Genomic DNA, 25,870 nt, shown 5'->3' on the forward strand with positions numbered 1-25,870 from the left:
TTACTGTGCCGATCAAGTTACTGCATTGGAGCACTAGAACATAAACAAAGCCAACTTCTGACTTCAAAGTAGCAGTGATTCCTACATAAAGAATGCAGAAAGAGCAAGTTACTTCTGTCAAAATATTTTATTTTGAAAAGCACAGGAACAATGGTATTTATTTGTGACCAGCAATATGCTTTTTGCAACAAATTGCTCTTCTTGTAAGACTATACTTCCCTAAAGCAGTTGTGCTGTTTGCTTCCAGGTTAGATCTTGTCAGAACAAACCTGTTCCCACAACCCTTCTTCATTTTTTTTGTAGATGCGAGGTTTCCTGTCAGGAAACAGGGAGCGAGATGGAAAGGGATGTTCTTTTAAAAATGCTAATGTAGATCTAATGTGGGAAACAAAGTGGGGTGGCTCAGCCAGGGGCGATGTGGAAAGATTCTGAAAAACAAGATGGGAGCAAGAGCTGCTTGACATTCAAAATACAAAGTTCTCAATTATTCTGCCTCTTTATAAGATTATTTCCCACCCTCCCCAGCAGTACACTGGCAAAAGTTTTGACAGACCGTGCCCAGACCAAAAAAAAAAATTGCAGGTACCTGTAAAATCTGTTCATCATCTTGTTCCAACCAGAAATCCACATGTGGAAAAGGCCTCCAAAAATAAGGGCCAATATGTAGCTGTTCCATCTTTGCATCGTAAATGTTAGTCAGCTGCAACAACACAGGGAGCCTCAAGAGTTAGACAGTGCTCACACCCACGGACCGGACAGCAAAGTCACTTCATCTGGGAGGCCTTAAGCTGCAGCTTCGCTCTCAGACCTGCTGCAGGCCAGCTCCGCCCCACTTCGCTCCCTGCGCACTAAGATTAACCAGTTTTTCTGACAAACAACAAACCCAGGACTGAAAGATCCTGCAGGGGCAATGCCCGTGACCTGCACCTCTTCACATAAGTCACCCTGCTGAAAGCTGCAGGGTAAGGGCAGGGGGAAGAGCTGCGCTGCCGAGACAAGGCTCACCCTTGCAGAAGCGGTTTGATCTCCACCCACTGTGTTATCCTTCACCTCTGCACCTTCCTCTTTCTCATGTATTTTGTTACTAACAGAACACTGCCAAAGTATTTTTTCCTCAAACTTTTGACAAGTCATGGCCCCTACCTGGTCTCCCCTTCTGGCAAAAATACCCTTTTTTCCCCTGTTTTTTTCACTCACTGTTGCTCCTGTTAAGACACGGGCTGAACGCAAATCCTCATCCGGCCCTTTTTCTGGGAAGGTTGCAGGGAAAATCTCTGCTGTTTTAACATTCACAGCTGGTAGGAAATAAGAGTTTAAATACAAAAACAATTAATTCTTACAAAACACTTGTTTAAAATGACCATGTCCCCAACCCAACTATGTTGCAGGAACGTTAGAACCCAAATACTACTCTACCACAGACCCCTTAGCCTGTGATAGCATATTTCTACTTATTTTGCTTTAGCAGCATTTCAGTATTCCCAAAGAACATTTTCAGAAATCAACTAATTAGAAAAAATACAGAATGAACAATAAAAGGAAGGTTGAATTCCAATCCCAAAAGTTAGTACAGTAGCTTGATACTGACAAAATCAGTACAGTTAAATGAAAAAAAATCTGCTTGCATTTGGACACAGCCACGTCCATGTGTGCATCTACCTAACTGGGGTACTGGAAGAGAACCCATTTCTACCTACGTCTCTGACAGCAGCACTTCACTTTTGGGACGGGCTTTACCTAATCATTAAAAGCAGCCCGTTTGCTGTTGGAATCTGAAAAGCAATCCAGTTACAAAAAAAAAAAAAAAAAAATTTAATTTAACTCACCTATTCCATAAATGATTGGAAAGTGAATATCCTTTTCTTCTCTGTCATTCAGTTCTGTAAGAAAAAAAAAAACTTGAAGGCCTTTGTATTTTTGTCTGAGCAGCATTCATTCACAGTTGTGTATTATCAGAGAAGAACGGATCTGATGCTGCATAAAGCAGAAAAAAACCAAGGAAGCCTAAAAGAAATATGGAAAGGAAGGTACCAGGTGAGTAACACCACGCTTGGGGCCTGGAGCAGAACTCTTATCTCCTAACAGCACGGCCAGCACCAGCCAACTGTCACTCCCCTTTCTGCAGGGGCAATTCACAGGAAAAAATCCACAATGCAAAACTGCCACGACACCAAGTTTCAAAGATGTAAATCACCAACAGAGTTGAAAAGCAATGATGATGGAAACATGACCTGAACATATACGAAGAAAAGGAAATGACTTATTCCTTTATGTGACATTACATGCTATGAACTAATGGACTGAGTTTATGAATACATTCGAAGCTGCAGGGAGGCAGGTCTGGCGACCCAGCAGCACACAGGTCTGTAAGTGCCTTTCTCCATTGCTTCTCGAGATACCCGTAGCCACCCAGCCTCTTTCCACAGGGCAAGGTGGTGAAACAACCCGGAAATGATCACAGGTGGTTCTACTCTCGGTTGCGTTTCAGCAGCACTTGGTAAGGAGAGAAGCCTTGCTGCATGGTCTGACATCACCACCCACACTACCAGCAACAAAACTAAAACTTACAAGTCGTTATGGAGGCCTCGTGCTGCAGATAAAAAAGCCATGTGGGAAAAGACCCCTGCACTTTGATTTCAGCAGCTAAAGATACTTCAAAAAACAAGGAAACATTTTCTTACCTGTTACGCAGAAAGTCACTAAGTGAACATCATCTGGCTGGAGATCGAAGGCTCCTACAGCAACAACGACAGCAGCAATGTATAAGACTGACTGGTGGCAAAGCAGGAGCTGTATCTAGACGAGGGGGCATTATCAGTGCTGCGCACTGCAGAATAGATGGGCACAGATACCTAACGCACTGTTCCTAGATAAGGCAACACAGCAAAGAGCGTTTTGCAGATTTGCTTCAAACTAACTTTTATAAAGCCACAGCTACTAAACATAACAGTAATCTACAGAGAGTAGCCATCTTTAGCCAAAAACATGCTAAAGAAGTGTCACTTACTCCTTTTACTGACACTGATCTAGCTCTGCCATCACATCAGCTCTGCTTTAGTTCACTACACATTTAACAGCTTATCTTTAAATATTCGTATATAGTGAGCAAACCCAGTCTTCCATTAACTGTAAATTAATTTTGCTTTTCACCATCCCACACACTAGGAAAAAAAAAAAAAATCTCTTTTTTCAAAGTTCTAATAGCAATACAGCATTATTGTTTCAAATTGTAACTTAATGAATGAAAGATGCATCAGAAGATTGAAAAAAGAAATTAACCAAAACACTTGATTCTGTACAGAACTCTCATATGACATATAACACAGGTAACAGGAATCACCAGGTGCGATGGCCACGTGGGTGCATCCCAGGACCTTTGCGGGTTCCGTTCTCCTTTTTGTTTATCCCCTTGGCCACCTCCCTCCAATCCTGACACCTGCCCCCGTCCCTGCCCTTCCCTGCTCCAGTGGGGCCAAGGCCTCTCCACACTCAGGAGCGCTCACGAGCCAGAGCACTTACAGGTAAGCAGGTCCTTTACACTTCCAATTTGTTTGTAAAGCACCACCACCACTTCTCTGGACTACAGATTTTATAAAGATACATAACATCTGTCATCAGACAATTCCAAACAATAATTAATTTTTACCTCTTCACATTAAGGTACAAAATGAATAGTGACTCATGAAGTCATCCACATGTGTAGATTTAGACAGTGACAACAGTCGACCAAGATCACGTGGCGTATCGGCAGCAGAGCCAGGAATCAAGCCCAGCTGAACTGCACTCAATTCTACACACTAGAATATAAGCCAGGACGAAATTACCAGTTTAGACCCTCCGTCCCACACACTGGCCATGCGTGGGCCTCACAAGTCCAACCCCTCTCCACACCAAGTTGTCAGGTAGAGAAAAAACCCTTCAAAATGAATCCAGATTTCCTTCCATTAAATGACAGGGGGCTCAGATAACAAACAAACTGTACCCAAATCCAGTCAGAACTATTTTTTCTTGGACATGAGAGTGGAAAAAATGTGAACTTACTAAGAAGCTGATTAGTAAGTTTTTGTGATAACTGCCTATCATCATTGAAACCTCCAACTAGGTGCACTTCCAGCCTAACAGAGATGGAATAACAGGAAACAGCAATTAAAAAAACAAAGTGAATAGCTGTACAAAATAATCCCCAGCCCAAACTGTAAAGCAATCATTAGAGAAGCCTCACGTTACAGTCACATGCACCAAGTTGGTTTGCATTACATAGCAAGTTATGGTAATTCCATTCCCAACGCTTCGGGGATCATCCAGGAAATAGCGCAAATTTAAAACTTTAAGAGGCATTACATGCATGCAAATCCGTCTAACCCAGTGGTACCTTGGGTGGTCAGCACCTCTGGTGTGGACTGAACTTAGTAACCACCTTTCAGTTCCCAAGAAAGGGTTAATTAAACATGAAGATTTTTGCTCCTGTGACCTCCTCGCAACTAGTTTCAACCATACAGCAGGGTTCTTCTCTGAGAAGTGTCTATGTAAAGACAAGTCCTGACAAATCATGAGTTTTTCGAGACCATATCGTCTAAGTTCACTGAGTTTTTGCTCTTACCACACTACAGGGGCAAAAACTTCCACATCCAGAAGGAACCTTGTTTGCTAAATTCCATTTCAAAGCTTTTTTCCCCTCACCGTCCTGTCCCGCCAGCCCCATTTTGTTTTTTTAAATGTGGGACTTAGAAAAATCGCAGATGGATCCTCAGATTTCAAAAGGATTTTACAAGACCAACAGTCTGGAAGGAAAAATTTAACATAAAACCAAAACCAGTTCTTTGGAAAATTTCACACATCTGAAACAAAAGTTAAGTGGGAAAGGAGTAAACACAAAACCTCCCAATGGCATTTTACAGAGACACTATTCAGAACAGAACCATGCTTTAAACCACTGCTAAAAATACCCTCAGAATCATCACCAAGGAAATCATTTTCACTTTACACGTGGTTCCTGATCAAGAGATATTCCCTTCACAACAACCTTGTCTGAACCCCTTATAATCATGTAAAAATTCCCCACCTTACAAACTGCAGTAACCTTTGTGAAAAACAGTACACAAGCAATAAGAGCAGAGCTGACCTTCCATATCCTGTGGTGTTAGAGAAAGATTTTACTGAACTCATGATGAGCGACACCTCAGCTTCTGTGTCGGATCCGTCGCAGTGTGTCAAGCAGGTCGCTCCGCTGCCTGAGGAAGGTGCGAGAAGAGAGTTTGTTAATGACATTGCTGGAGGCCCTTACGCTACTGCAACTGAAATCAATAACGGTTTATGCTGCCATAGTAGTGCAGGAGCTATACCCACCACCACCTCGCTTCCTCTCAGGACAGCAGCTTCCAGCAGAAGATATGGGCTGACTGAGCGAGGCAATAACCTCTTCGTGTGCCCCGTTATAAAGTCACCAGACTCATGTGACAGTTACAAGTGCCCTCCTAACCAGGACCAGGCAACGTCTCATCAGAAATCCAGGAGCGTAGCAAGGATCTTTCCACAAATTCTACCTTTGGTAATAACAATTACCAAACCCTGCAGGCCCGAACAGCTGAACACAGCCAAGGTCTGCAACTGCCACTACCCGCTGCCCGTGGGAGCAGATGAAGTTTAGGATCTGCTCACTGAGCAACCAGAACATGGAACTGCTGACATTAAACACACTAACTCTTTGAACAAGTCATTAGTTAATACATCATGTGACTTTTTGAGATTCAAGTTTATATAAATTGCAGTTATTTTATTAATGCAGCATAAACCAACACTAATTCATTACTTCAGGGGTCCAGGTTTTGTTCTGACCATCCTTTAAAGATACCTGTGTGTCGGAGCACAACTATGTGGCAGGTAGTTGCATCATCTGACCCAAGAATGGAAACAGAACCTATTTTAAAGGAGAGAAACACTGTAAGAACTCTGCTCTCACAATCACTGTTTCAGCAGAAGAAAAAATGTTTACGTTCTCACATACCATCTTTAGGGGTAGTCACTGCAAACTCTCTCTGCTGGACATATAGAAGACCCTTGGGTTCCACAATCTGAGCAGGCTGACTTCTCAGAAGTTTTGCCTTCTCCTAAAGATAAATGATAACAGAGACTACAGTGGCTGAATTCTCAGGTGTATTCATTACTTGATAGAAACATCACCTCTGAAAAGCAAAGGGATCCAGGTCAATGAGAAATGTACATACTTTGTATTATGGAGTATTGTGAAGTTTGAGAATTTTCCACTTCCCCGCCGGTGATCTAGTTAATTGTTAAATCCCATCATTCCATAGACACACAAAAGCCTATTCCCTGCTTTATAGATGATAAAATGGAGGTACAACAAAAAGCAATAGGACTTGGCACAGATTACATTAGAGCATACCAGAGCTGATCTTGGAAGTTTAATGAGGACAGGAGACAAAATGTAAAGGTTTCAGTCTTCTACTGCCACAATCTAAATATTTATTTAGTACATATGAAAAAAATCACTATTTATTAGCTTGCTTAGTACATAAAACCCCCTGATTCTCATCACAGACCCTCTGGGTAGGCAGTGAATTTCCATCCTGGGTCTCAAAACCCACTGTTTTTCTGCAAAAGCTCAGTTTCTATAAAGAAACATCTTCTGATGAGAAACACCTGCCCAACCAGCTCTGCTCAGCAGCTCCTGGCTGACAGTCCGCCGTTAGGATTACAGCCTTTATATACCGCGAGTGAGGTTAATACCCTCCTGAAAGTCACTAGTTTGACTTTTATCACCGGTTTTTGTTATTTCGCACAGAAAGGGGCGGCCCGGCCCGGCCCCGCCGCCGCAGCCCACACCGCGACCGGCCGCTCTCCGCCTCAGAGCGCCGACCGCGACCGCCCTCCGGGAACGCCGCTTTAACGGACGCCGATCGTCCTCTCGTCCAACCCGTGTCTACTCGTTGTCGCGGCGCGGGGAAGGCGGCACGGCCGGGCCACCCCAGGCCGGGCCGCCTCAGCCCGGGGCCGCGCCTCGGCGGGCGCCGCCTCAGCCCGGGGCCGCGCCGCTCCGCCACCCGTTCCTCCCGGCCGAGACGGCGGGTTTTCCCCCACACACCCCCGCCCCGCCGGCCCCTGCGCGCCGCCGCCTCACCTCGAGGTGCGGGTGGGCGCGGATCACGTCCCCCGTGGGCCGGGCCGGGTCGAGCCGCTCACCGTTAACCAGCAGCGGCATCTCGGGCAGCGCCCGGGCCCGGGGCAGGCGGCGGCTCCGCGCTTCCTCCCGAGGGCCGCGCCGGGCCGGGCCGGGCGTCGCCGCGCGGGGCGCTGGGAAAGCGGGGCCCGGGGAGCCGGGCGGGGCGGCGGCACCGCCCGCGGGGCTTCCGCAGCCGCGGCTCGGCCCGAGGGCCCGGCCGGGCGGGGGCGGGGCCCGGTCCGGCCCCTCAGCGGTCGCCGCCTGACGCGGGGTCAGAGGCGCCCGCAGGAACCAGTCCCGGCGGCACCGCCTGAGGATTTTAACGTTGCACAAAACCCCTCCTGCGACTGCGAGCTTATCCCAGAAACCGTTTCGGAAATACCCACCCTAGTCCCAAATTTACAAATAAACCCGCGCCGCTATCCTCCAGCCCCAGCAACCACAAAATGAAATTTTCAGACGCTCCCCAAGACGTCTGTTTTTCCTTACAGACCAGGGATTTTTCCTCCAGTTGTCCCTGCACGAACAGTAAGAACAGCAACCGTGGCAGCAGCAGAGTTAAATTCACTGCGCAGGGAGAGACGACAGCCAGGGCCCCACGCACTGCTCACAACCAACACACAGGAAAAACGCCAGGACCCTAGCTCTACCTTTCCAATCCCATTTTCACAAAATTAAACAGCTACAGCAGATATTTTCTTCAAAAAATACACTGTGCTTCTCAGGCAAGGCAAAATTTCCACTTCCGAAACAGCTTTCCTTGCAATACTGCTGGTAGTTATGGAACAAAATCTCTGTAGCAAAATGCCAGCACCTGCCAGCTCACCGGTCTGCAGTTACACTACGCAAACCAGATCCATCACAGAAGAGGTCACAGAAGCACTGTGGAGTTCCAACCTGGATCTTTAAGTCCCTTAAAGTATACAAATGTTAATTCTGCAACTTCAGTAGAGACAGTTCCATGTCAGCATATTTGTTTACGTTACACTTCACAGCACTTCCTTCTTTCACTCTCAGTAAGATGCAGAAGTTCCTGACTCACATACCTGGTGTTACACCTTGGGAAGTTTTACACAGCCTCATTTTGTAAGATGTGGCTGACTATGTTGCTTAAGATGTAACAGTAAAAGAACAGAAAGAGGCAGCTTTCAAATGATGTTTTGTTTGCTGTTGATGTGAGAAAGGTTCTTCCATGCTGGGAGAGAATGCAATTACTTCACACGGAAATCTATTTTTTATTACTCAGGACTGACAGTAAAGAGGACTAAAATTAAAAACAAAAACTGTCTCAACTTATCCAATGATGAACAGATCCACTGATGCATTTTGCAGTATCATCCCGAAAAGTCATTTTTGCAGACTGTCACAACAAACATCCTAACTTTGAGAAGCTAGACTACACAGTTACATACAGAGATGTGTTTTTTCAAAGGTTTAAGAATTACACTGTTTGCAACAATATTTATTGGCTCCGAATAGAAAGGTTGTCTTAAAAGCCTCCAAGTTAAGATTCTAAAGAGGGCAATTAAGAGTTTAGTCCCAAATGCGTAACATCACACAAATAACATTTTTTTTCCACTGTTTATATTCCTACTCTAAAAGCCAGCAATCATGAAATGACAGGAAACCTATGCAGAGAAACTACACTGACACAGACAGCACAAGGACACAGTGACACCATCACTTCCTTTCGACAAGGGAAACATTTTTTTGTATTTTCAACATTCACATATAAACTTCAAATCCTGAAAATAAATACCTGTCTCAGAGTGCTTCAAAAGCACACAAAAGAAAACTATCTACAAATCATACATTCAGCTACTCCATTTTCAACACTTCCAACAAGCATCACTTTTATAAGTCTGAACTTTCATAGCTGGAAAAGTTGTGTGTCAGCTACAGGTTTAAGGAGTCATTAACTCTTATCATCTGAATACACTTTCCACTATCAAGTGGCTTTACCAAATGCTGCTCTACAGATAGGAAAAGCTTAAGAGATGTGTGCAAAAGAATCACTGTCAGACTTGATTCATGGCTTCCCTATCGTGGGATCACACCATTGCATTGAAACCAGTCAGAGTACAGTTTGAATTCTGGTCCCCACACAAATCAGTAGGAAGAAAGACCAGAATTTCACCCCTGATATATAAAACCTTGTAGAGAAACATTAGTAAACAATTTTTTTAAGTCAGGAAAAACTATAGAAAATCCTTCTAAGTCATAAAAACCATTTCAATGTGAAATTTGTAAAATATCACCCTATTTATTCTCTAAGCTTTTCTAGCAACATACGACTTTATCATAACATATAGGTAGAAATCTGATGATTAAGAAACAATAATTTTTCTTAAATGTAGTTACTTAAATATTCGCCAGTTTGGAAAGTTGGGCTAAAGTCTCTTTACAGAGCAAAAAATTGCACACAATTTTCAACCTTTTCACTTCTGATGCTCCACGTCATTGAGGGTATGGCACAAAACACTCTGGAGGGGAGCCAATGCTGCTCACTGGGCTCCGGGTATTTGACTCATAAGAATTTGGAGCAATTCCAACCACACCATCATTCTGAGGGGTTTCTCCTTTCAAAAAGTCATCATCTTCATCTTCAGTAGTACCCTGCATAAATTTAAAAGGATCAGTGACAGCAGAGAGATACTCCAGGTCTCTATTAAGATTTGACAGAAGTAATGAATGCTGAGACCAAAAAGGGTATTTCTAAAATAAGTTCTGAAATGTTGCAATAATCAAATCTGCTAATCAAAATGCTACAGAAAAGTTTATAAAGTTACCAGTTAACAAAGCTACAACACCATAGTATTTTTACGAGTTATCACAGGAAGGAAAGAAAAACACATCGTTTGAAGGACTCAAAAATCTGACATAGGATAGACAATTCTGCAAGAAGGTAAACAGACTACGTAGGAGTTTTAGAAGGAGATAATTCAGGATTTGGGTTGTACTACAGTTGTCGTAACTAGTTAGAATGGTAAGAAAATTATATGTACTCTCATTATGAAATACAAAACTAATTCATATCTACAAAGTGGATTTCCCAGTGACATCAGCATGTCCATATTCTGAGAGTGCTCATAAGCGTTCACAGTGGTCCTGTGCTGCCAAACGAACTCCTCTGCAGAAGAGGGGAAAAGTGTTCTCAAAGCAAGGACAGATCAGTCCCTAAAGCTTCCTAATTTCAATCACGATTTCCCCTAAATGTTTAGTGTACTCATATCTACGAAAAAAAAATAATCCTGCAATAGAAGCAGCTGATAAGGGATTTGGCAAAAGCTGAACTGCATTTTGATCAGAAAAGATTACCTTTTTAATGGGCTTCTTTAGATTCTCAAGATCTTCAGCACTCAGCTCTTCCCAAAACTGATAAAAAGGATCAATGGTCTTCTTTGATCTGAAAGAGGAATTAAAACACAGTAAGAACTAATGTATTCAGTAAAAGTCATAGGTATTTCATTTTAATAATACAGTATTAAATGCTTGGCATTTTGATAGCCCTCTGTAGGATTTTACAAACTATTCCATTAATCCTTATATAATCCCCAATTAATCCCATGAAGAAACAACTCCATTTTGCTCATAGTATAAATTATAATTATTTGCTTGAGGAGTTCTGATACAGTCAGTCCTCCTAATTCCTCGCTGGATATTTTTAACAGCTACACTATGCTCGCAAGTAAGCGTAGTTTTCTTCCAAATTTTTGAAGATAGTATCAATAATATTATTATTATTAACATTATAGATGCACACATACAACAGATGTAATTTTATGTAATTTAATAGTATCCATTATTATTAATAATTTCTACTTCTAAGAAAGGTCTCCCTTCTGTGGAGACAGATTTTTTTTTTCAAGAGATAAAAAAAAGCCAGAATGGTGCCCTCTAATATTAAAAAGCAATTAAATCATCATAGTGCTAGACATTTTGAAAACCTGCAAATAATCCACTACTCATTAAAAAAGCAAGATATTTTAAATAAACTGGAGTCTCCAATCAAGAAGCAATACTCTCAAGGTGCAAAAAACCCAAACCAAACAAGACAACACACCGCCACAGCTCCAACAAAATACGTATTAGGCTAGCATTATGGTATTTTAGAGACTGCTTAAAACAAGGAAAACCAAAAGAAATGTCACCAAACATATTAACTAGACCATTCACAAAACTGGGTCCTGTTCCTTCCTCATCATTATATGCCACAGTGGGGATAAATTTCAATTCAAACCTTCGACAATCTCTAGTTAAAATATGCAACATGAAAGGTACTAAAGATCAGGTAAGAAAGTGAACTGTAGAAACACTGACAGTTTCTTACAGTTTTAGTTCATTATTTTCTACAAGGCAGAAATGAGTTATTTTTAAACTATACCTTTTGAGCATGTAGGGATCAAAGGGGAAGAAACTGTCAAGCGGGTTAGTGCATGTCTGCACAAGGTCACCCCCAGCACCACTCCGAACAACTGGTATAAACTGCCTATTGTTCCTCTCAATAATTGTGTAGCAGAACACCAACTGGTATTTCCTTTAAAAAGGTAATAAAGAAGATAAGCATTTCTAGCACATCAAAAGCAAGAATTTCAGATGGTATTAAAATACGACGTTATTTTTTTAACAAAGATCATTTCTATCTTCCATCTTCCCACTGATACTAGTTTTCAAGATAGTCACAAGCTAAGGAGTCTATTCTCTTCCTCTACACTCTTAGAAACTTCACTCCAAGTAGAATCACATTGGCTCCAACAAAAAGCAATCAGTTTCACAGCACCATAGGTTTTCATTGAAACTGAACTTATCCCACCTACAATATGGGCAGTGTCCTATGAGTTGTCTTAGATAATACTCAATATTGTGCCTAACGAAACCCACGTTCCAAGTACTGTGCTGTTTTTAGACATGCACACACAAATATCTGCATCAAGCTGAAACCGAAATAAATGAGTAGGTACCTGGTAATGGCAGCAAACAAGTTCACAATAGAGGGTATACAAATCTTCAGGGGGTTTAGCTGACACATGACAATGCGCTCAAAATTTAAACTCTGCAGATATGACAGACCTTGAAAATAAGGATAATTGACAAATACAGGTTATATATGATGTTAGCTGAACTTAATTTCTAAGAATTTCCAGTCTGACCTGCTTGCACTCTGCTCAACACCACAGAAGCACATCCTAGGGCATCTGCTTACAATAGAGATCTAGCCCACAGCTTGTTTAGCAGAAAAGCTACTCTAAATAACAGTAACCGGCCACAGCCGAGGGATCCCTCTAACAGACACTACACGTACACACTCATTACAGGGACTGACGGAGGCACAGAGTCATCAAGACAGATCATTAATTGAAGACCACACTAGTTTTATATAGCTGAAATTCAAACACATTCAGTAGGTGGGGCCAGACATCAATGTTGAGTTACCAGCATTGTTTTCAACAGTGGGGGAAAAAAAGATTATTTAGCTTGGTAGCTCAACAGGTGTACAAGCCATCTCATTTTATTTAGAGCACAACAACATAAACTTGCCATCAGATACTTGATAGAATTGACCATTACAAAACACATCAACAGTCAAACTTGCAAATGAATCCCAATACCCTTCAAACCTAATATACTCACCTTTCCTTAAGTTTCCATCTAGAAGTTGCTTATGACGGAAAATAAACGTATAGAACACCGTCTGACACGTAGAATAAAATGGCCCATGGAGAGCTACATCACAGTAAGCGTTAGCCCCTGTATCTTGATTATCAATGTATTTATGCATCCAGTTTACCAGAAGATCCAGGCATGCTTTTACTGTACTATAATGGAGGGAGGAAAAAAAGTGTAAAAATAGCATCTAAAATGGTATAGAAAAGATGTTAAACAAGTATTCAAGGATCCCAGTGGTTATAAAAACATCAGTAAGAAAACCTCATTATAAAAAAAGTAGAATCTGTTATGAACTTTCTCCTTTATCTCAGCATAAAATGACTCAATGTATCAGCACTGAAAACCCCAGTCAGTGAAAGCACAAGACGCCAGAAGAGATGAATCCATGAACGCATGTTACATGTGAAACACAGTAAACAATTACAATCCCGGGCTACAGGTAGTACAGAGAGAGAAATGCCTCCCATGTCCAACAAGTAATTCCAGTATCAAATTAAGTTCAGCATTAAAGTCACCACACCTGCCCAGAACACCATAAAAATATACAACATGTACATACAAAAGACAACATTTTCACCCATCTGCTAAGGTATTTTAATCCATCTGTATCAAAACACTAGAACACTTGGCTTCCCTGTCTCAGAGTCTACATAAAATGCCCAACATAGGGCATTAAAAACATCTAAGCATCAGATATACTGGGCATCCATGACTCTGCCTGAAGTCAACATAACCTACCTGTATTCAGCATTTCTTGGTAAGTGAAGCCTTAAACAGCAAGTCGTTAGTCTGCACTCTGTAAATGCAAAACTTTCCTGGAAACTTCAAGACAATACTGAAACAGTAGTGTAGAAAGGACAAACGAGACTATTGATTTAGGCTTACTAGCAAAGCTGTGGGAATAGAAGACTCTGTGTGCATTCTGTGAATTCTGTACTTAACCTTGGCAATCACCATAAATTGTTTGGTTCTGCTCATATATCAAAACAACTTACACAACAGGAATAAATTTAGCTCTTGCCAAGAAGCTGCCAATATAACTCCCAGCAGTCTGCCTGATCACTGAAGGATTGTTTGGATCACGAAGTTTTTTCCAAAGATGGTCTAAAAATGCCTCAGCCAACCCCTGGAAACAAGATACACAGAAATCATGAGTTGTTACGCTGATGATGCTGTTTAAGTAACAGATTCCTAATATGCAATTCGTGTAATTTCCATAACCAAACCATTTAAAAAAAAAATCTACCTATAACTGTAGTAAATAACTATTCCTACACATGATGGAAGAGCACTCTTTTCTGTGACTTTTTCTATGCTTACTATAAAAAGTAAATGGAATCTGAAGTCTAGCAAAAAGTCAGGAATGGATACACAAGAAGTGTTTAAAAACAAGAGCGGTAAGAAGGTAAACGTGAAGTGACTGTTCACTGTCTCTTGTAGCAGAAGAGGTCAGGGGCATCCAATGAAAATAGCAGGAAGATGAATTTAGAGAAACAAAAGTGATTCTTCACCTTTAATGGTTACATCATAGAACTTTTTGCCACAGAAGTTCATGATCCCAAAAATTCACATCAGTACAAGAAGTGCAGTATCATGAGGTATTTTCTCCTTAAATTTGTCCATCATGGGCTGTTACCATGAAAGAACATCGCTTTGGCTCAGGAAGTTACTGGACTGCTGCTAGAGGCTGAGAGGGTATTCTAGCAAAGCATCATAACATGCTCACCTCATTCTGATATTCTTTCCAACACGTCCATTATTCACCATTGCCAGAGACAGGGCATTAGCTTAACTGGATCTTTAGCTACTCTTATGCAAAAAGTACGTGTGTTCTTATACAGCAAGAGAAAGAACAGCAGTTTGTTGAGAGATGGGAAAATGAGGGAGGCAATGTACAGCAGACGTGATTTTCAAACTGAAGAGCTAACACAGACCGTATCTTTAAGATAGTTTTGGGATACTGAGAAGCTTGGTGGAGCACTGTGTCTCAGGTTCAAGAGTGCAACCGATTTTGGTAAAACAGGTCTGTTAACCAAGTTCCTTCACAATAGCTTAGATGCCATGTTTGCAGTTTATGAACAACATAGGAAGAGCAACCACATAAAGAAAAACTTGAAGAAAGGAATAACAGGGAAGGAAAAGAAAGCAAAGATACTAATGAATCAGACTAGAATTACCACAGAAAACAACTGTTCTGTAAAAAAAGCCAAAACGAGGATGCAGAAATGACAGAAGACATTGCATCTTAAAAACAGCTTCTACTCACCAATTTAAAGCTACAGATGTAAAACATGAAATACTGTACATGACATGAAGCATGGGTTGGTAAAATGAGTTTGTCAAAAACAGAAACCAGATCCCGATACAAATCCTTTGTGTTGTTGATATCAAGTTTGCCTATGCAACAAAAAAAGAAAACAAACAAAATGAGCTATTTCAGGTTTTTTTCCTGCCCTCATGCTGCAGAACTGGCATTTATATCTTTCTAAACCAGTAAGAAATATGTAAAGAAACACTGTCAAGATGACTTCTAGGCTTATCAGACATCTAAAAAATATTTATAGTAAGACCTTCTAGTACTTCAGCTCTACTGCTTTTTACGGTGGTATATATGAATAATATCTGTGTGTGCATGCACCACACACGTATAAAACTGGCAGACATGCAAACTTTTCAATAATGTGTTAATTCAGAAGAGCCAGAAGAAAACACTAAGAAATAAGTTACCTGACTTACATGAAGACGATAGCAAAATCGTTTCTAAATATTCTGTTTTAAATATATAAGAAATTCAAACCCTTAATAAATGCCAGTGTAAGACATTTCTTTCAGGTTTTTTCCTATAACACAAAGTCTTGCTGTAACAATTCCAACTGAGTGACATGGCTAGTTGTTTTAATCTACTTCAAGTCCTTGTGGTGTCAAAAGGATTCATAACTAATACTCAAAGCAATACAGTAGAGCAAATGATAAAACACTGTGGTTAATCAGAAAGTACCTCTAATCCCCTGAATTTTCTACCACAATGAAAAACAAAACTCTATTTACCCTTATAGGCTGTAATGCAACAGTTTGGATACAGTGTCATATTTATATAATCAGAATGTCTCCAACTGAAGAATAAACCTTTAAAGTCATAAATATACCTTTGCATCCTCTGCCAATAACACTGGGCAGAGGCAAGAATGCAGACTACAGCCTGCTGATGGCAGAATTCTGCCCCTAAAGGGTGAGGGCTCTATCTTGCAGCAGCAGAAAGCAAGAAATCCTCTTATGTTTTTCTTACTTGCTTGCAAAACAGCAAATTTGGTTATAGCTCAAGTGTTCTTACCATCCACGTGGCAAATATCTTTAATATAGGAAAACAGGATGGTCATCAAAATATCAAGGCGCTCTGCAAGTGGATGGGCCATTCTCTCACTGCTGGAAGAGACAACTTTGTTTCCTTTTCTTTCTTCATCTTCCTCCTGGTAGATAAAATGGCAGTCATGCAGCTTTTAACAACATCATAAAGACATCAATTACAGGGAAAGCAAAACAAAATTTCTCTTTCATTGATATGCTAAAGTTTTGTCTTATTTTAAAAAAAAGCAGTATTACACAGCTTAGTGTAAGCAAATTTTTGTAAACTAAGCCAACTATCATGAATTGTTTCATTAGTTCTATGTATAGCTGCTTGAGGTTTTTCACAGTGAAACTGATTCACTGCATGTACACTGGGTATTTACATGAATAAAGTCAACACCCAGAGAACACATTACTCATTTTTCAGCTGTTCAGGTTTCAAGAGCTGTGTGCAGTGCAGTAACAACAAAGCAATAACGTATTCCTACATTGTCTCAGTTTGCAGTGCAGTTAACGACAAAGCAATAATGTATTCCTACGCTGTCTCAGCTTACAGCCAACTCAAAACTGAAAATTTTACTAAAAATCTTTTAGTAGAACAAGATAGCCAACCATGTCAAAAAGTCCCTCCTCTGTAGATTTTTCCTCGCTATCAGAGTTATGAGCAGTTTCTTCAGCATCTTCAATATCTTGCTGTGGACTACTAACCTGCAGTTGCAAACAATAAATTAATTTTTATAAGACAATGACAATAATATGAAATTTTTTTTTTATTATTTATATAAGAAATGACACGTGAGTAACTTCTAGACTAGATTTTGTCCTTAACTAAATAAACATTTTAAAAGGGAATGATATGTAATACAAAAACACACACACCAAACTGCCTGAAACTTTACCTCCAGAATATAAGCTTTCCCCAGACTGTTATATGCTGAGGTTCTCCAAAATAAAAATCATTAATCATTTACAATGCTACCACTCCTGTCTTTTTTAAGACTGTAAATCCTTTTACTTCAAAGGGATGATAGAACAGATCAATCACATAAAGAGAAGCACATTCTCTGCACATTAGCACTGATCACCATGAAACAGTTATTTTGATTCTGGCATGGAGATTCCATGCAGGGTTGTTGTGGTTTAATCCCAGCCAGAAGCTAAGCACCATGCAGCTGCTTGCTCGCTCACTCCTCCCCACTCCCAGTGGGATGGGGAAGAGAACTGAAAAAAAATAAAACTCACAGGTTGAGATAAGCCCAGTTTAATAACAAAAATAAAACATAATAACAATGAAAATAAAATATAATAGCAATAATAATAGTAATGAAAAGGAAGATAAAAAGAGAGAAGGAAATAAAACCCTAGGAAAGACAAGTGATGCACGATGCAGTTGCTCACCACCCACTGACCGACGCCCCAGCAGCGATCCGCCCCCCAGCCAACTCCCCCATTTCTGTACTGAGCACGACGCCCTATGGTATGGAATAGCCCTTTGGCTAGTTCGGGTCAGCTCTCCTGGCCATGCTCCCTCCCAGCTTCTTGTGCCCCTGCCTGCTGGCAGAGCATGGGAACTGAAAAATCCTTAACTTAGGATAAGCACTACTTAGCAACAACTAAAACATCAGTGTGTTATCAACATTATTCTCACACTGAATTCAAAACACAGCACTGTACCAGCTACTAGGAAGGAAATTAACTCTATCCCAGCTGAAACCAGGACAAGGGTATAACAGTACACATCACACCGTCACCCTCAGGTGGGGGAACATTCTAGGACTAGGAATGGAGTGTAAATTTGGTTGGTTTTATACTCATGATCATGAGCACTACTGCAACATATTTTTGTCGAGCTTAACACTGAAGCATATTTAATTTTCTACTCTGTGTATTTTAACAACAAGCTTCCTTAAAAGATGATACAGAACGAACTTACATCCAACTTTAACAGCTTTTCAATAATAAGCTCCAGAATTTGAAGCCTCAGAGTTGGAAGGTACACCGTAACTCGTAGCAGGTTATGAACATAACATTCCTATAACACAAAATTAATTGATATCCATAATAATGTTAACAGAAGGTCTAATTTCTGTCAAAGATTTTTAGAAAACAAGTTTCTTGATTTGTTATCTAAAGAGCCAGAAATAGGTTTAAACAGACTGTATTCAATCTAGAATAAGTTAATGTATAAACCAAACATCAATTTTCAGTTGTTAAGGTGTGTTATCATTAACCTCTTAATCTACTATTTCCATGCAAATTTTTCCAACTATCTCTAGACAGAAAGAGTATAAATATTCTATAAGAAAAGTTATTCATTTCCATAGGAGTTTACATCTAAATTTTCTCTTGGAAAATTAAAAGAACCATACTCATCACTACATCTAGAACCAGCTTTAGTAGAACTGTTTAAAGTGAGACTGAGTACATCTTTATTTCATGTTATTATAATATACCAACAACAATTCTAAATTCCACAGGTTAGACTCCTCAGAGTCATTCTGATTAGAATTCAAGCAGGTTAACAGACAAGTTCTGTGAGCGTGCACGTGCCCATCCATGTATACACACCTACGTACAAAACACACTGCTGCAACTTTCATATAGCAAAATTGTCAAGTCAATACATAAAATCAGGTAAAGCACCACATTTAAGTACACCATAGTCTCTTTGTGAATATGCATTATAACACAACCTTTAATTACATGAGCACATATGATTTTTCCACAGGCCATGTGGCTCGCTCAGTCCATAAAATGGATAGAGCTAGTTTAACGAGAATGTCTAAATTGGGAATATTTAACAACAATGCATGGACCATATTTTTATTACACGTCATTCGAACCTTGCCCTGAAAACACAGTTAGGAACTTGTTCATGACTTGCTCCTCACTGAGCTGCTATATAAATAAATAAATAAAACTTCTCCTAATACCATGTAAGAGCTATTATCCCCCTCATTTTACAGATAGGGGACTGATGCCCAAAGTTATTTGGATTAAAAAAAAAAAATCAAAAAACTAGCAAGACATACAAAGAACTTCAGGGGTTTTTCAGCACTTGATGAGTTCAAAACACAGCTCCAACTGAACTTGGCTGGTGGAGCAGGGCTCTGCCAATATATCAAGTCGGAACAAGTAAATATAAAGATCACACAAGAGCCTGTCAAGTTTCCAGCTTGTTTTTCACCACACATGAGCACTATACCAAAGATGCAATAAAACAACTGAACGCCCTATGCTACTGGCAACTTGGATTTCACCTATAACATCCATTGCTTTCTGACTGCTTATCAAATCCCCTGCTCTTCCGATAAATACTTTCCAGTTTTGACAACAATTGAGACAGGTATCCTACCGTCTCCCTTCTATACAACCCTGAGATTCATCGTCAAAGAGGTCCATCTTGTGCATTGATTAAGAAAGCAATCCTGTGGAAAAGATATGCAGTTATGTCATTAAAGACTAGCATAATGCTTATGCACAAGGAACTTAAGTATGCTTGGAGAACCTTGTACTAAACAGGCACATCCATATATATATATATAAATATAAAAAAATAACAAGATTCTTAAACAATACACTCAAAAATCTGCATTGAATGTCACCAAATCAGTTGTCATACTACAGAGTATATTTATACATTAGAAAACAAATGAGCAAATAAACAAAAATATTCACAGCTCTTACCAGAGTTCTTTCTGATTTATTAATGAAAGGAAAGTTTTCCACAAGTATTGGCATAAGAAATTGTGGTGTCCTACAAAAAACAAACAAATCAACAAAAACAAACCCAAAAGTTATAGGTTATTACCAGGAGAGCAAATATTGAAGCTCCAGCACTCTAAAGACAGACTGGAATAAGCTTATTTCACAGTAACGTTATTTTAAAGGTAAGTAATAGTATAAAATCTGTTTTGCAAGGATCACCGAATAGATAATAGTGGCAAACTTTCACTGTGGACTTATTAGAAGCCACTTCAAATACATTGCTACAAACATGACTTTCCCTACTTCCTGTTTCCATTAACGGGATTTTCAGATGCTGATGTCTACAGAAATTTCATGATTGGACACAGCATTCCACCACTTAGTGAATATTAGGAAAAATCATGCAATGAAACTAAGTATTATATTTCAAATAAAAGGAAAAAAAGTAAATTCATTCACAAGTTTTAAATCTACAAGGAAAGGGCACACAAACCCATGGGATTATATACTTACGAAGGAACATATCTTGCAACAGTTTGCAATGCTCTATGGCATGTATTAAAGTTTTCAGGAAGGTCTAGAGAAAGAAAAATGTACTCTTATGCATTTGCTTACAGAAAACTAAATCAGAAACCAGCAAAAGTAGACCATAGCAACTGAACAGTTTAGAGATTCCCAAGGAAATTACATTTGCCAAAATTTTTTTTCTGGGTGAGTTTTTTGCTTTGTTTTTTTAAGTTGAACTGCCTTACTACCAAAATAAGTGTGAAAAGTAGTTTCAAATAAAATTACTGACACTGCAATCAGTAAACTCTGAATGTGCTGCCAGCCCCAATATTGTTGTTACACGCTCTCATACTGAATGCTAAACTTGGAAATTCAAAATTTAGCCCACAATACACAAATATTTAGAAGACATGTTAAATCCAACTCTGTAACTCTAGATTAAATCTATTGAAAGAGTATGCCTCATTTTCGTAAGAGTCAAACAGCTAATTAGGCTTCTATAGCAGGCTTTTTTATTCAGTGTCACAAGTGAACAGCAGAAGAGTAGTTGTGTCACATGAACTGAAATTCATTTCAGCATTCAAGATAAGAAAACATTAAATTCTTGAAAGACATTTAGCTATTTGTCTTATCAATAAACACACTAATTATGTGGCATTTTTAAGTATCAATTGTATTTGAGCTTACCACAGGCAGACAACGAAAAAAGACTCAAGAATCCCCCAAACTACTTAGTTTTCTTGAGGTAAATAAAATGGAAAACAAACAATTCCTAACTTTTCTTTGGCTTTGAAACAATCTAGAACTAGGAATGTTTTCCTATGCATTGTCTCATTCCCACAGATACTGCACCAACAGGAGTATTTTGAAAGTAACAAGGAGTGGGTCACCACACCACTGATTTGAGTCCAAGAAAGTCTTTGACTTGGGAATTTAAGGATGTACTCTTTCTTAATGTTAATTTTGTAAAAAAGGAGCAACATGCCCTGTATACTTCATTAGTAAAGGTATTACAGCAGCATATATAAGCCATGCTTCCTTTATACTCACTTTCATCATCATCATCAGAATCTGAAATATCCACATCACCTTCTCTGATGGTTATTCGAGCTAGCAAAAAATGAGATTATTATATCAAAGTTGTACAAATCTTACAGGTAACAGTTTCAGTGCCAAATCAAACACACTGGGCAACAGTTTTCATCAGGATTAAAGCATCAAAATTATCCACAAGACTTTCTAAAATAAGCAGAAGCTCATCAAAAAGACGATTTCATTCACAGAACCAGGAGGCTCTTGAAAACATCTGGCACAGTCCTCACTGCAGCTTTTGTTTTTTAGTAATAACAACATTGCACAGTTCATCCCTTTCCAAGACATCTTCGTAAATGGGGTCTGTATTAGCCACTAGAACATGTCTTCTAAAATCTAGGCACAGAAAACTATCTGTATCACAATTCAGCTATTCAAGTTAAGAAATAGACAACGGGGAAAAAAAACCCAACCCAATAATGAACTGTGTCATGCATTATACTTATGCAGAAGTTATCTAGAAAAGATATCTTGATAAGCAAAGGAGATGACAAGAAAAGTAACTTACGGGGGTGAAAATGTGATACAATCATCCGGAGGCATGGCCTAAGATGGACAGTTTGTGCTGACACTAGATTGCCAAGAAAACCCAGATATTCTTCCACCACCTCTCGGCTTCTTCTCAACCATGGCAGCTTCTGAACGTAAGCAAAGACCAAGATGTCAAAGAAAGATGTTTTGAGTACCAAACTCTTAATCTTCCCATGTAACAAACAGATATTTACCAGCAAAATGCTGACCAGTTGTTCACGCTCTTTGGTCAAATATGCCACAGAAACTCGAAATTCATGCAGCCAATTAATGATCTGGGCATCCTTAAAACAAGCAGAAAAAACAGGTAACTATTCCAATAAACAGTATTACCTATTACTAGAAAAATAACAAAATCCTTAGAAGCCAAAGATTAAGAGGATAAATAGAAATTGTTTTCACATTAACATGCAAGGAATTTCTTTAAGTTTCTGTCCTCACTAATAAAAGTTCTTGAATGCAAGAATAAATGCATACCAACTCCTAAACCAACAGCCTGCCTGGAAGGCTTAAGTTAGACTCAGCAAGGCATGCAATCTTCACTCACACAGAGCACGTTTAAAAGAAATTACATTCAATCATAATTTTATTTTGTTTTTGCTCTAGTTTAACCAGAAGGGACATTAAAGTCTTGAAATAAGACAGATACTGAAACAGTAGCAAATCCACACAGAAAATTCTACAGTGATTTTGCCTGTATGTCCAAAAGGCCTGCTAAAACCAAAGTATTTTACAAAATGTCCTTTTTAAAGAGAAAAGGAACTCCATATAGCATTATGCTTCCTGCAGCATTCTTCTCACAGCTCTGTAGTTTAATTAAAAGGAAAAAAAAAAAAAGAAAAAAAAGGACAGCAAATGTGGTGGATACTCACAGCTACACAGAACACCTATGAAACAATACTTCTGGATATAACTACTAAATGTGTATGTATTTTACTGCCTCATTAAACAAGTTTTTAGTGAGAACCGGAGAAGGTAAAAATTCATGCAACTTAAAGGCTGTGAAAGTCAGAAACCATGGTTTGATCTACAGAAGTATCTGTAAAAGAAGCATCAGTGACCTAGCAAGACGGTATCTGGAACAAAGACCCTGACACAAAGCAAAAAGTTTCTCACTCAAGAGCAAGGAGTCAGTCAGCATGAGACATCAAGATCCTGCATATAGATATATATGTGTATAAACAATTGCTTTTTTTTTTTCATTTAGAGTTTTAATTCTGGTAAGTTTCCACAAAGCAAAAGCTGTTAAATGCAGCTAAATGTTTAAAGCAAAGGATCTGGGTAAGCACCACAATGACTTGTCTGACGATTACACTGAGACAGCCAAACTTTAAATGGTCAGAGCCCTTACTACCAAAACTGTTACCTTTATGTCTGGATCTGACAGCTGATGCTTTAACAACTCAAAATCCGTGGTGTCACCCTAACAGGGGAAAGAAAAGTAAGTAAGTAACACTCATATTTCTTCCAGAAAAAAATACAAATGTCATCAACAGTAACATGAAGAATACAAGTAACAAGAAAGCTCAAGGAAGGCTGAAGCAGCAGTAACCGAGTGCCGTCCCTGACAGACAACTGAAGCCACTGGGTCATTTTTAGCTGCTCTCCCTGTAGACACAGTTGTGATCACTTTACAGCCCTTGGCGTAAGCCAGGCCTTACATCCATCCAGGACGTCACTCAGGTTGACTCACAGGGGAAATCTTTTCACTTGCACAGCAAAACCGGCTGGCACAAGCCTAGAGCGCTCGGGCCACCTTCAGGTTTTTTTGCTAAGCCTTCAGACTCGGTCTTGTGTAAGACGAAACGAGCTTTCCCACTGAATGACACCCCGGGAGCTTGTGCACCGGCACCGCGCGCGGCCTGGAAGAAGAGGAGCCCCCCGAGGAGGAGGGGCCGCAGTCACCTTTTCGTGCTTCAGCAAGATATCCGTCAGAGTGCCCCCGAACCGCACCGTCTTCTTCGGCGGGGAGCTGATGAACTCGTCCCCTCCCTGCATGGTCACGGCTCCGAGGGCTCCGCCACTCTGAGGGAAGGCCAAGTCGCGTGAGCACCCGTGGGCCTCACCCCGCCCGGCGCGCCCCTCATCCCCAGCAGACGGGCAGGAGTCGTCGTCGTCACCGCCGCCGCCCCCCAGCCCGCCCGCCCCCCGTCTCCGGGAGCGCGGCGCCCCGCCCGCCCCCCGCCGCCCGGCCTTGCCTTGCGCTGGCGGCAGACACGCGCCCCGCTAGCGGGGCAGAAGGCGGCGCGCGCCGCGCCCCTCGCGCGCTGCCGGCCCACGCCGCCACATGCCGCCCCGGGCGGAAAGGGCGGGCGCCCCACCGGAAGCGGGCAGCGCTCCTCCCCCGCACCATAGAGAGGCGCGGCTGGAAGGGCCGCGGCTGCTCTGGGGCCGCCGTCGGTGGTGCGGGCGGACCGAGGAGCCGGGCGGGGGCACGGCGCGGGCGGCTGCCACCCCGGTACGCAGCGGGGCTGAAGCCGGGCAGGAGCGGCGGACAGCTCCACCCGCGCCACCGTTTCGGTTTTAACGTTGGCGCTCGGCGGTAACGATAGCGCTTGTCCCGTACCGGCACAGGCGGTCGGGACCGAAGAGCAGCGTCGGTAAGCGCGTAAACCCGCGCCAGCGTTGGAGCGGGACACGTCCTAGGGAAGCGGAGTTTCAGATTTAACCACAACGTCAGGATGGAGCGAGCAGAATTTAAGTTCGTTTCCAAGCAAGCTCTCCCTGACCCGGGAGGCAGAGCCGGAGATGGCCCCGCCGGACAGCAAGGCCAGCGGCCAGGCAGTGAAGGCGCGTTTTTCAAACGGAAAAGGGCACTACTGCAATTTAGAGGAGAAAAACTAAATGATCCAAACAACGTAATCGAGATTAAAGAGGGCCGACTTTGACCTTGGGAAGCAATTGGGCATTTGCTAGACCAGAGGGACAGTTAGGGGGTTTAAGCACGATTGCTGGATGTTCTCATCCTCTCCATGTAGGCTAGGTCTACATCCAAGCACAACGCTGGTAGCTGTATCATTCCTTAAATACTCTAAATAAAACACGTTACAGACTCTTCTGTCTCTGAACTAGTAACCACTTTTCCTCTCAAAACATTGTGTGTACACACACAACTAATACTACTGTCGAGAAAAACCATTACCTGCATTTACTTCAAAGGTCATGGGGTTTTGGGGGGGTGGGGTGTGTGTTTTGTTGTTGTTTTGGTTTGTTTTTTTTTAAATACACACCAGCTGACTACATTAAAAGATATATCAACGTGGAGATCATATAATTCAAAAGTAATTAAACATAATATACCTAAAAACCTTCAATAACTTTTAAAGCAATGTGGATAATTATGAATGAAAACATGCATTTTCTGTGTAGTTCTTCTGTACTGTTCAATCTGCTCAAAGCACCTTATTTTTTTAAAATTCAAACACGTTATGTTTACTTCGCCAATTCACCTAAACTAGTTACAGTGACATATGACATTATTTGAGCTTAGCCCTCTTAACCAGCTGTACGTATTTGCTTATTCTCTACACAAGATGCTACTGCAATAATTATCTCCCTCCCAGCAACTCTCACTCCCAGAAGTCACATCAAACAGGTTTTGTAGAATTTACTAATAACTTCAATTTAATTTCTCCCTGGAGAAGATGTTCCCGTTTAAGGAAGCTAAAAAATATATTCCACATTAAAGCTTTCTTTAGATACAGTCTACATCTAAAGAAGAAACATTTCTAAACATACATCTAAACAACATTTCATCCTACATAATTACAAGTTAGGGTGTTGGCTTTTTTCCTTTGATGGAACATAGGATACTGTTCTGAGCTGGTTTTAAGGCTTAAC

At 40.8% G+C, this 25,870-nt stretch overlaps 2 protein-coding genes across 3 annotated transcripts; both read right to left on the reverse strand.

Moving 5' to 3' along the window:
• Positions 1-108: 108 nt before the first annotated feature.
• Positions 109-7,361, reverse strand: NTAN1 (N-terminal asparagine amidase). 2 transcript variants are annotated; one of them, XM_074886563.1, is made up of 10 exons: positions 7,201-7,361; positions 6,005-6,107; positions 5,852-5,917; positions 5,123-5,231; positions 4,042-4,115; positions 2,682-2,735; positions 1,827-1,880; positions 1,198-1,295; positions 587-700; positions 109-428 (listed from the first exon to the last, which is right to left on the reverse strand). In XM_074886563.1, the coding sequence occupies exons 4-10, from the start codon at positions 5,164-5,166 to the stop codon at positions 249-251; spliced, it is 618 nt and encodes a 205-aa protein (XP_074742664.1). In that variant the 5' UTR covers positions 5,167-5,231; positions 5,852-5,917; positions 6,005-6,107; positions 7,201-7,361; the 3' UTR covers positions 109-248. The 2 variants fall into 2 exon arrangements, with proteins under 2 accessions (XP_074742664.1, XP_074742663.1); XM_074886562.1 differs by having other exon boundaries at positions 7,139-7,347.
• Positions 7,362-8,395: 1,034 nt separating this feature from the next.
• Positions 8,396-24,336, reverse strand: RRN3 (RRN3 homolog, RNA polymerase I transcription factor). The gene is made up of 18 exons (XM_074885896.1): positions 24,229-24,336; positions 23,936-24,055; positions 23,397-23,453; positions 22,225-22,314; positions 22,008-22,137; positions 21,458-21,517; positions 20,414-20,477; positions 19,880-19,949; positions 18,126-18,224; positions 16,805-16,900; positions 16,179-16,314; positions 15,114-15,244; positions 13,843-13,973; positions 12,812-12,996; positions 12,142-12,250; positions 11,565-11,717; positions 10,499-10,586; positions 8,396-9,796 (listed from the first exon to the last, which is right to left on the reverse strand). Exons 2-18 carry the CDS (start codon positions 24,026-24,028, stop codon positions 9,638-9,640), a joined length of 1,851 nt encoding a protein of 616 aa, XP_074741997.1. The 5' UTR covers positions 24,029-24,055; positions 24,229-24,336; the 3' UTR covers positions 8,396-9,637.
• Between the last annotated feature and the right edge of the window lie 1,534 nt (positions 24,337-25,870).

Source organism: Strix uralensis, chromosome 16 (genome assembly GCF_047716275.1).
Source record: "Strix uralensis isolate ZFMK-TIS-50842 chromosome 16, bStrUra1, whole genome shotgun sequence".
Lineage (NCBI taxonomy): Eukaryota > Metazoa > Chordata > Aves > Strigiformes > Strigidae > Strix > Strix uralensis.

What these genes read in the sequence shown, in the direction of transcription:
- RRN3 (XM_074885896.1), bottom strand. Translation starts at nt 24,028, where the DNA reads ATGCAGGGAGGGGACGAGTTCATCAGCTCCCCGCCGAAGAAGACGGTG. An exon ending in TGTATCACATTTTCACCCCC is followed by an intron (nt 21,518 to 22,007) that starts GTAAGTTACTTT and finishes ATTTTTTGCTAG; the next exon opens with CTCGAATAACCATCAGAGAA. An exon ending in TTGTTTGCTGCCATTACCAG is followed by an intron (nt 11,718 to 12,141) that starts GTACCTACTCAT and finishes ACCTTTTTAAAG; the next exon opens with GAAATACCAGTTGGTGTTCT.
- NTAN1 (XM_074886562.1), bottom strand. Translation starts at nt 7,219, where the DNA reads ATGCCGCTGCTGGTTAACGGTGAGCGGCTCGACCCGGCCCGGCCCACG. An exon ending in AACACCACAGGATATGGAAG is followed by an intron (nt 4,116 to 5,122) that starts GTCAGCTCTGCT and finishes CATCTCTGTTAG; the next exon opens with GCTGGAAGTGCACCTAGTTG. An exon ending in ACTTACTAATCAGCTTCTTA is followed by an intron (nt 2,736 to 4,041) that starts GTAAGTTCACAT and finishes TTGTTGCTGTAG; the next exon opens with GAGCCTTCGATCTCCAGCCA.